The sequence below is a fragment of the Halyomorpha halys genome, unplaced genomic scaffold (genome assembly GCF_000696795.3).
Source record: "Halyomorpha halys isolate HHAL.00 unplaced genomic scaffold, Hhal_1.1 Scaffold1375.1, whole genome shotgun sequence".
Classification (NCBI taxonomy): domain Eukaryota; kingdom Metazoa; phylum Arthropoda; class Insecta; order Hemiptera; family Pentatomidae; genus Halyomorpha; species Halyomorpha halys.
The window spans coordinates 103,971-115,359 of record NW_027110258.1 but is presented as its reverse complement, the minus strand read 5'-3'; the positions used below and the strand labels follow the sequence as shown (position 1 = coordinate 115,359).

General features: G+C 28.9%; 2 protein-coding genes across 2 annotated transcripts in view; one reads left to right on the top strand and one right to left on the bottom strand.

Moving 5' to 3' along the window:
* Positions 1–353: 353 nt before the first annotated feature.
* LOC106689482 (uncharacterized) lies at positions 354–4,443 on the bottom strand. Its single transcript, XM_067048376.1, has 3 exons — positions 4,300–4,443; positions 2,175–2,362; positions 354–465 (listed from the first exon to the last, which is right to left on the bottom strand). Exons 1-3 carry the CDS (start codon positions 4,417–4,419, stop codon positions 354–356), a joined length of 420 nt encoding a protein of 139 aa, XP_066904477.1. The 5' UTR covers positions 4,420–4,443.
* Positions 4,444–7,829: 3,386 nt separating this feature from the next.
* LOC106689487 (UDP-GalNAc:beta-1,3-N-acetylgalactosaminyltransferase 2) overlaps positions 7,830–11,389 on the top strand; it is a 4,430-nt gene continuing 870 nt past the window's right edge. Inside the window, exons 1-5 of the mRNA XM_014434462.3 lie at positions 7,830–8,067; positions 8,157–8,375; positions 8,446–8,664; positions 8,805–9,026; positions 10,572–10,758. Coding sequence (XP_014289948.1) covers positions 7,962–8,067; positions 8,157–8,375; positions 8,446–8,664; positions 8,805–9,026; positions 10,572–10,758 — 953 coding nt within the window. The 5' untranslated portion in view covers positions 7,830–7,961. The remainder of the gene's footprint in view (positions 8,068–8,156; positions 8,376–8,445; positions 8,665–8,804; positions 9,027–10,571; positions 10,759–11,389) is intronic.

Genomic DNA, 11,389 nt, shown 5'->3' with positions numbered 1-11,389 from the left:
TATGTCCAGATAGGCCTTATAATAGTCATGTAGATCAGTCTTTTGTAATGGATTGGCAATTTAGACCGTTTGTCTAGTAAATGTTGTAATAGTCAAATTTGACGAGCAGTTTCCTGTCTTTTCAGTCTTGTATGAGGATTTCATGCCAGTCGTTTGTCGAAATGTAGTCCTAAGTAACAGATCTGTTCGACAGGAATAAGTGGGGTATTATTAAAGGATACTGAAAGGCAAGAGGTCATTGGTTTACGACGAAGGGTAAATGTGATTTGGTGGGATTTTTGGAATTAATTTTAATCCTCCAATTCTTTTTTTATTTAAATACCATTTACACCAACTGATCGAATGTTAAATACTTACGAAAACAATCCATGCAAGAGGCTGTGTATAAACTTCAACTTGGTTCCAGATACTCGTTTCGATTCACAGATCGCTCGAAGAATACAATACATCCCGTCTACGCCTTGCCTAAAGCATTTAATTGTTATTAAACAATAGAAAATATAAAACATGTAAATAGACCTAACTATAGATAGGCATTGTCAGAGGCGCCTGAAAAGAAGATGGCCTTGAGACCTCTTAAATTAAAATAGTCAATGAGATGCTACCAATGGATAGTTCTCTAACAAGTATTACTTGTTTTATTTCATTACTTCATATCAATTTATTCTATAGTAAGTATACGACGTATGGTCGTAAATTTCAATAATTAAATTTTAAAAAATGTTCATTTTTTTAAATGTTATTTTGTAAAAGGAAGATCCCTCCCCCTCATGAAGGAAGATGGACCGGGCATGATCAACATAATTTAAATAACTTAAATTCAATAAATAAACTATTCATTATGATTTTCATCAGCGATAAAAAAGATAAAAACTACTATTATAATGGAAGTTTAAAGAGAAGATTGGTCAGAAAAAAAAACACAAAAATGTTATTTATTTTGCCGATGTTTCGACCTAAATTTCAGGCCTCGATCAGGGCGAAAAAAAACAATGAAGAGATTACAATCACTCAGGGAAACATAAAAATAAACAAATACATTATTAGTTTTTGTTTATTTGTGTGACCTAATAAGTGTTATTCATCGGAATCATTGTTTAATTTTTATTCATAGATCAGATACATCAATCTTTTTTTTATTTATTTAATGATATTTAAAACTTTATTTACGTAAAAATAGATCCTGTAAATTTATTCTGAGAACGTAATGAAGCGCTACAGGTATGTAAAAAAACTGCCCATTGGTAACACTGCTATATTATTTCTACATTAGAAGGTCTCGAGGTCATCTTCTTTCCAGGTGAATGGAAGAGAAAGAAAGGTTAGAAACTAGTTGGTTTGGATGGTTAGGAAGTTTATAATGGAAGGATTGATATCTGGTTCGGGCTAGGTCGGTAACATATGGAACATTAAGGTCGTTTTGGATGATTTTATTTGTGACTAAGTAAGGAGCATTGAGGATTTTATGAAGGACTTTGGATTGCAACGCTTGGATGCGAGAGAAATTCGAAGGTTTAGTGGATTGGCCTTAATAAAGTCATGTATATCAGTCTTTTATAATGAATTGGAAGTTTAGACCGTTTGTCTTGTTAGTGCTGTAATAGTCGAAATCGACGTGCTGATTCCAGTCTGTTCAGTCTTGTGTGAGTATTCCAGATTAGTCGTTTGTCCAGTTGCAGTCCAAGGCAGCGGATCTGTTCGACAGGGGTAAGGGCAACATTTTTAAAGGAAACTGGACAGTCAGTACGCTTACGACAACAGGCAAAGGTGATTTGACTGGTAATTTGTTGAGATTTACTTTAATCCTCCAATAACGGCACTATTCTTCGAGGGATATAATATGGGATTGGAGAATTTGGGATGCAATCAAAGGGTTATTATTAGCTGCGAACACACATGTGTTAGGATAGTGTTAGGATTGGTTGGGATGTCAGCTGTATAGATGGGGTAGAGGATGGGACCGAGGATACTACTTTGTACCTTGAGGAACACCAGCGGACTGAGAATAGAGGGGTGAATAGGATCCATTGTTCCATCGGCATTGCTAGCCATATTATCCCATATATGTTATCTATATGCATTACTTGTGAGATTCTAACTGATTAACTTATTTTAGCTAAAGTTTTATTTAATAATCAGTAATTAGCAGTTTTGATGATTTTTTCAAACATTACCTATCGAGAAGTAGGCGTATTTTAGAGTAAAGTTCTCTTCTATGTCGCGATTCAATTTTTTCCTTGGCTTCTTTGATGAGAAAACTCCTGAAGTTCTGTGGAATCTCCCAGGCGAGTCCTACAGTAATTCCGATAACGAAGATCCCATCCCGTGTGCCAAATGTTGATACGAGGAAGCAGTACACCAACTGAAAATAAATAAAAATATTAATTATCTCAAAACCAAATCAAACAATAAATAAATGAATTAATTAATTAAATAAAATAATTTGAATCCAAGTCAAGTCTCCAAAATATTTTATTTTTTGAAATTCTAATGTTTCGGTCGATTCGGCCACCCTCAAGAAAAATCTTAAATATAAATTTACACCTCACATCCAATAATTTAAAAACTTTTTGCTAACGTCATTAATTTCCCTGTTTTGTCACTTTTATATTAAATTTTAAGATTTTTAAGTACAGATTAACTTAACACTATTATCACACAATTTTTTTATTACATAAAATAAAAATTGATAACATTTACTCTACTTTAAATTATATTTTTGTTGATTTTCTAGTTTTATTGTTAATTTTAAAGAAATTTTTTTTGTTTTTTGGAACATTTTGAAACAGCTGCCATTTTTTCTCTTTTACTAATGTTGGCTGTGTTGTTTTTACGATTTTTCATTAAAGTAATCAAACATCGAAGTGAGTTAACTTCTCTTTTTTCCTTGAGTTCTCGGACAATGTATAGCCCAAATTTAACGCGTTCCACACGCATTGAGCTTACAATAAAATTATAAAATGAATTATATAAATCAAAGAATATTTTAAATTATTTAAACTAATATTTTGAAATGTATTATTCTTTTTTTGTTTTTATGGGCAGCAGGTATTACATTATATTCTGGATATTCTTGGTTAGAAAAAATATTAGTTTTCTTTTTAAGAAAACTAATATTTTGAAATGTTCATTATTGGTAATTAATTTCAATTGATATTAATAGTCACTTATTTAGGGCTTTCGCATGATACATGCAGATATGAGGAAGAAAATTGTGGCTTCTATTAAACACTATAGTTTCTAAATATCCTTCTTTAGGGCATTATTATTCTCTAGTTTCGTGCCTAGAGAAAACTAGCGGAAAATAAGTTTATTCCTGAAAGTCGGTTACTCAAGTAGCTATTATGGGGAGGATATGTAATTAGCAAGTTAGTTGCATTGTGTAGGGTATATTGTCCTCAAAACTATTTTAACAATAAATCTTTCCTCGTAGAAGATTCCATTATTTATTTAACCTAATATTAATTATTTTACCTAATAATTTGAGTTTATTACAGAATCATCTGAAACTAAATTTGCGCTTATAAAATATATGGAAAACTGGAAAAAAATAAATTTTAATACAATGAACCTATTTTCAGAAAAATGACTGATAAGTAAAAACTACTTTAAGAAGCTGGCAATCATATCTTCTTGCATAGTAAATTAAGGTTTATGCAAATAATTGAATTTATTATAAAATGTTATAGTCATAAATAAAGGTAAATTAAACATGCAATAGTGTAAATTTATTTATTTAATATTAGATTTATTTGACTTGAGCATAATAGCCTGCAAAGTTTTATAAATAAATAGTTTTGAAATATATATTTCTTAAAATAAATTTACCAAATATTAGTTTTTCTTTACATTTTTTATGAAATGTTGTTTGTTGTTAAAAAAAAATACATTTCGGGAATTATTGAACGTAAATTGCTCTTTTTTAGACTCATATTTTAACAAATTTACTCTACTTTAAATTATTTTGTTTTAAGTTTTCTCGTGTTTTAAAGATGGAGCTTAATGAATAATTAATTGTTTTTAAAGTTTTGAAACAGTTGCCATTTTTTGCAGGCAGTATGATCAGACTGGAATTATCTCATTACTTCATTGGTAATGCAACAAAGATTCAAATAAGTGCTATCAAAGTTGTCATCAGATAATGTCGTTATCGTATGTGTCCGTTATACAGAAGTTTTACTGTAACTTAAATTTAATAATGATACTTTTTATGTTTTTAGTTTTCACAATATGGATTTCTGTGTTCATGGACCCATTCTAAATTATATTGATTATTAGAACTATAAGATATGAAATTACCTGTAAGGAACTGCCTTTCGGGAAGACAAGCCACCTCTTCTTCCTCTGAAGGGATGCATCTCCTTGACAAACTCCGAACAGTAAGAAACCTATTATTAGGTGTCGAAGGTACCTGACCATTGTCTTGTTGCGTCTTGGAGCATCTAACCCCCGTTACACATGGCCGTAGGTAACTTGTTCAACCCAATTATCACTTTCTAGCAGTTTCTTAACTGTTCCGTTCCTCTTCCTCATTAGCACCTAGTGCCTTGGTGACTTGTCATGCAAATGGTTCAAGTAATAACCGATTTTTAAAAAATCGGCGTTCTGTGTCTTCCGACTCAGATCATCTAGCATAATACTTCACTATTTCATAAAAATGAGGAAAATTATTTAATGTATTTCTATAATAAACATTTTCCTGTTTAAGAATTCAAATAATATTAAAAGTAGAGTTGTTTTTACTCGCTTAATATGGAACGTATACAAGAGCGAAGTATTGCAATCTTGAAAATTTCCAATTTGGACGAAAATATAACCACACATAGAGCTTAAAAAAATGCTCATATAAAATTCATTACCTCCAATTCGTAGTAAGCAGAAAAGCTTTAATAATGGTCTACAAAGCACTATATGAATCGATATATCGATATGGGATCGAATGCTATGGTGCCAGTGCTGATAATCATTTCTCAAAACTTGAAAATCTAATATTAATAACAATAACGCACAGCAATAATAAATCAAAAAATCTTAAAATCGTTGGTACTTTACCACCTAAACTATTTTATTTTTAAAGAATTATCTTAAAATTTATTGATAATAATAAAATATTATTTAAAAGAGAAACGATATATCTAAAAAATGTTAGAAAGAAAATTATATCTATCGAACCACCCTATAATAATAAATTTGGTAAACATACCTTAAACTATATGACACCATATCTGTTCAATCGCACATAACAAATAAATAAGAACTAATAAATAAATCCACCACAAAGAAAACTAAAAAAAGAAATATTTAACTAGGTACTTTCTTACTTCTACCATTCTCAATAACTGATTTTGATTCACCAAATGATCATATCTGCCTGTATTTTTTCTTAACTCCACATTATTTATTATATTACAATTAGAATTAGCAGTGTATGTGCTTAGTAATAGTAATGTATAGTAGTCCTTAGTAATATTATTGCATCCTCATTTGTTTCATATTCTGTATCATCTTGTTTTATTCTCACTATTATATTAATTCACTAATTTTTATTATTACTATTGTTTTTTATTTTATTTTATTTTTTTAATGATTATTATTTTATTTTCATTTTTGTAGTTGTTAATTAAATTATTGGTTGTATCACTCCAGATCAATTCATATTGTAATGATATAGCTTATAAATTGTAGTAGCCTCTACAACGCCCTAATAATCAAAACTGTAATATCCTGTTTCATAAAAAGTACAAACTAATAGTATTAGTCTTTTCGATTTAAGTTAATACAATTACACTGACTTGTACAATTGTAACTTGTACTTTAGTTTTTTTTAACTCCTGTAATATCACTAATAGTCCTCCCTAATGTGAAAAAAATAAGTATTAGTGCAATTATCATGTTGTTACTATACTTGTATTATGAGCCTTGGAACTTGATAGTTTAGTGGAGCCCCAAAGCTCAACTCCGTATGTCCAGATTGGTCTAATTACAGTCATGTGGATCAATCTTTTGTAATGAATTGGAAGTTTAGACCGTTTGTCCAGTAAGTGCTTTAATAGTCGAAATCGACGTGCAGTTTCCTGTCTTTTCAGTCTTGTGTGAGGATTCCAGGTTAGTCGTTTAATTTCTGATATATGGGGAGAGGGGGTTATCTACAGGATACCACCCTATTCAAAGCATGGTGAGGGATCAAGTTTTCATTTTATGGGACCACCACAGAAATAAAATTTGAACCCTTCTTGTAACAACCATGGAAATATGATAACAGAATTTGTTTACTGAAGCTATAAATAGAAATAAAGTAAAAAGGAGTATTTCCTGTATGAATAGCACAGAATTTGCCGTTTTGAAACAAAATATTAATGTCAACTTAAAGTAGGATGGTATGTGAAAGTTGTGTGATTTACTACGCTATAAATCAAATCAGATCACTATTTCGTACATCCAAGTCTTCAAAAGAACTTTAACATCATTAAGGCTTAAATATCGGTCAGGTGTTCCACTTCTTTACAATAATATTAATAAATATGTAATAAAAATTTTTAATCATGGGTCCATATTTTCTATGTGCTTACTACTAGTTTATTCCTCTGATCAACCATTTTTATCATTTTTCATATCATATTTTATTAGTCAATTACTGTAAATAGTTTTGAAAAGTAGATATGAATAATAAAATCTGTAAGAAAATATATATATCAACAAAATTAATAATATTTATATTTTTTAATCATATATAGAACATTTAAAGGAATAATTGATATTATTGTTCAATTTCACTTATGTGAAAGTAGTACTCGGTATTCCAAACGAGATTTTATAAAGTTTTAGCTTTGTTAAATTTATAAATATTAATTTATGTTCGAAAATTATAAATTACTTGATTGTTTCAGGGGAAACATATTACTGTTTTACATGAATAGTTACATATCTGACAAAGAAAGTTATTTTATTGTATTACTAAGACGTATTACAAAGATAGTACTCGTTATATTCTTAATTTATGTCATCTTCTAAATCTCCCTAAAGCTTTGAGAGTTGTTACGAGCTAAGCTTAGTCTACGTTGCAATCTATGGAATATCTCAAACACAAAATTAAAAAAAAAAAATATTTTGACAGATGTGCCACTATTCAACTACAATACAAAAATATTAATTAATATTTAACTATAGATATCAACCTTTTATTCTTATCATTAACTACAAATATAATAAATATGTTTTGAATGCTTCATATATTCATTATTAAGTTACGTATCATAAGGATATCAGCAATATCTCGAAAGTATCGAAAGTGCTTTTGATATAATATTTGAGGGGTCAAAAAAAAAGAAAATTCAAAATCTCTAAAATCTTCTAAACTTATGATCATAGATAGGGTACAAATGTAAAATGTATGAACTTCATCCAATCTGGAACCATTTTTATTTGAAACAAAGATATCTATTCAGTTTGATAAAACTGGATTAATAGAGAGTATAATAAATTTAGAGAGATTTAGGGAGGAAGGAAATTGAAGAATAATACAATTTTTAAAAAACAAAAATATATTATGGGAAAAGAGAGATTCATAGACCCTTTTATGCAAGCGAAAGTTGATAGTTGTGGTCTAATTAAAGCACTAATATTAATACCATAAGTAGTAATTTTGAATTTACCGCTGGAGGATTTATTATTTATTATTATTTGTTTCAATAAAAATGAGATTTGCGACGATTTTCAGATATGATGTGGATATAATATTTCCAAAGCCATTTTGTTTTACCTCTAGGCATATAGGTTACGCTCAGTTTGATCGACTCATTCATTATCTATTTATAAAAAATGCCGGTAAAACTAAGTTTGATGTGAAATTGCTGTCACTAAACTTAAAGTTGCAATTAAATGTATTGTGATCTTATTATTCCTTGTAATACTATTCGTTATTTATAATTTTTCCAGTGCATCATTGCTGCGCTGTCATTAAAATGTTTATTTATTATGTCGGGCTTTGTGTTCTGATAATATCCATAATAGCTAAATATGATGATGTAATGTTATTTGTTTTCACTTCTGTGTCAAGTGATGTACTAGGTAATTATTGACATTAAAGAAGATCTATGAGAACTTTAATAAATAAACTCTTAAATTACCACCTTCTTCATATGATGTTTTGTCTTTAGTTTTTGATGAAACAAACAAAGCTACGTTATTGATAGGTGTATTATCAGCCCAATATAACTTTAGAGCTAGAAGAGTAATCAGAGAAACTTGGGGGCAGCTTACGAAAAACAGGTCCATTGAATTAAAATTTTTAGTCGGTGATGAAGTTTGCCCGTATCCTATCAGAGATCGGATTACGCCTCATGGTTGTGACTTATGGCTAATCAATCATCCTCCAGGTGAAACAGATTTTGATTTGTTGGCATAACTTTATTTTATTTACATTTTTAATTAATCGTGTTATTTTAGATACTGCAGATTATTCTACAATGGGTGATCCAATTGAAGACACACCATGTGATATTGGATTTACATTTCTTGTTAAGACAGGAATTATAATCAATAAAATTGGGTTGGATCATCAAATATTTAATGGAAACTCGAGTGATAAAGCCCGAGTAGTGCTTTACGATAGTAGATTAGGAAGCAAAGTTGCTTCAGCAACCTTTGTAAAAGAACCATTAAATGGTATAAAATAATACATTAGCATGGCATGTGACATCCTCAATCCTGTAGAGAGTTTTTGAAATATATTTTTTGTCCTGCATGTCGGATAAAATACCTGTTTAAACTTATAATGTAGAACCAAACATTTCTTATTTTCTCAGGTATACTGTGGAAATCAGTTTTACCCATCATTCTAGAGGAAGGTTTTGAGGGAGAACTTAAAGTGATTAGTAACAACATAGATGATGTTTACTGCGTTCATAGACTCCAGTATATAGCTCCTGTTCACTACTTTGAAACCATTGATGAGAGTGACAAATATGTTAATTTCAAATTAGGCAACTGGCGTTCAACGCTAGTGGGTTTTAATTATACTTTGAAAGGTATATTGGCAAGTAGATATTTTTTGCTAGTTTATTATTATATCAGTGAAAGTCTGTGGTACATGGCTTAGACTTATAAATATAGATATTCATGTACAACAGTAATAAATTAAAAATTATTTATATAGCATTTATGACAACTAAACTGGGCATATTTGCATTTCTCACAATTAAAAACAATACTACTTATTTAACATTATCAATCAGTTAAAACTATAATACATCATATTCAGTACAACAGGTAGCCAGATCTGATTTTGAGGTTTTAGATTACATATACTTATTACAATTTATGATCAAATTCTACCTGAATTTTGGGCAATTTTGTGCTAATATTATTCAAGTTGGGTCTGTATCGGATTGTGTCATCTTGTTATGTGGAACAAAATGACCAACAATTATAGCATTCCTCCAATACCATTCCATCACAAGCTGGACAAGGCTTCTGGTGGTCTGAAGTATATTTGTGTTAACTGATGTTAAGAGTAATTTGTATATATCCTAAGAAGTCTCAATTATGCAATAATTTTCTGGTAAGCTATGAGAAAGCTCATCATTAAGTAGCTTTTGAAATATTCACTTTAATAAAAATCTTATTGTACTAAGGATTGTTGGTCAATTCAGGAGAAATTGCAGGAGTGTTCTGATACATGTTTTCATTCCTCCATTCTAGTAAAAAACTAGAACTTGTATAAATTCTTTATACAAACAGTTCCATGAATATGTATACTTTTTAATTCTCACATTCTAGTTTGACTGGGTCTGGATACAATAGTTGATATATGCCCTATATCACCAAAATAGTAATAAAAATACATTATCTGTTGTGTTCTTAGTTTACCATTTTCCTTTTCATTTTATAATTTTATTTTAAACTAATATTTTTTAATTGTTGGAAGATAGTCTGGGTGACAGTCAATAAAGGTATCAAAATAGAAAAAGAAAACTATTTCTTGTTTTATTGTATGAATAGTTTTCTTTCCTACAATCTACTTCTTACGGTAAACTATCTTCTTCCAATATTTTAAAATAATATATAAATACATTTCTATTAAATTTATATTTTGTATTAACTGATTCAATGAAGTTAGATCAAATTGATTATATCATATAAAGTTGTGATTTGTTAAATAAGGATTATTTTAATTCTAAGAAATCATTATCTTTACTAACTAATTTTAATGAAAAGGTATTTTCTTTTATTTTTAACTTCTATGTTACATTTTGGGGCCCTTTCCCTATCATCCGGATTATATTATCAATGATTTTAACACTTTATTTATATCTTTAGTTTATTTTTGTTGTTAATTTTACCTATAAAATACCTTAATTATATTTTCCCTAGATATCATTTGTCATAATTTTACTTACGTTATTAAACTATCTCAATTTCAATTTTATTTCAAATTAATATTTGATGATAATATATAAATATATTTTTTAACAAATTTATTTTTAGTATTTTTAAATTGTTTAGAAGTATAGATTTAGTTACATCATGTCAAAATGTGAAGATATCTGACCTCTGATATCATTATTTTTTAGATGTAAAAGGCTTAGGAGAAATTTTAGCCGACAGAACAGAACGGTTTCGTAGATGGTCTCTGGAAAAAACCCTGATAAAACAGCGATTGGAAGATGAGCAAATTAAACACAACGATTTATTGTTTCTGAGTGGATTTGTTGATGTTTACGACAATCTTTCCTTTAAGGTCTCAGCATTTTTTAAATGGTATGTTTCTTTATTTCTGTAAATTTGTTTGATTTGTAATTTTTATTTTTTATAGCCTTATACAAAGGAAAAATAATTTATTAGTGATAAAATATTTTTTAATAATATAGCATAATAATTATTAATATTCACTGTTCTTGACAGTACTCTTTTGATTTTAATTTTCCCAAGAAATAAACTTATAAGGAATTCCCAAAAAAACAAGTGTAGATGGAAATAGAGGAATGGCAGAATCGTTTTTTTCCAATTTTCACTTTAAAATTCAAATATATATTACGAAAGACTTCCTTGTTATTAATCATGAAATCACATTTTATATTTTTATTTTGTTTACATGAAACACTCTGTATTAGATCTTTCCAATCTGGAACTATGCAAGTTTTATTCCAACCTGTTCCTATTTCTTAAACAAAAAAGTGAAGATTTATTTTTAATAATTTAAACTCCGATACTTATAGCTACATCTATGTAGTTATAGATTGAAAATGCATCAGAAATCTGCAATTGACAAGAAATTAGTATATGCAGAATTGTTTGTGAACAACTTTGAAATTAACGGAAAAAATATTTCGTGAATTAGTTACAAATAACAAGAGGAAAGAGAATGTTATTGAAATTTTCTCTGGCCTTT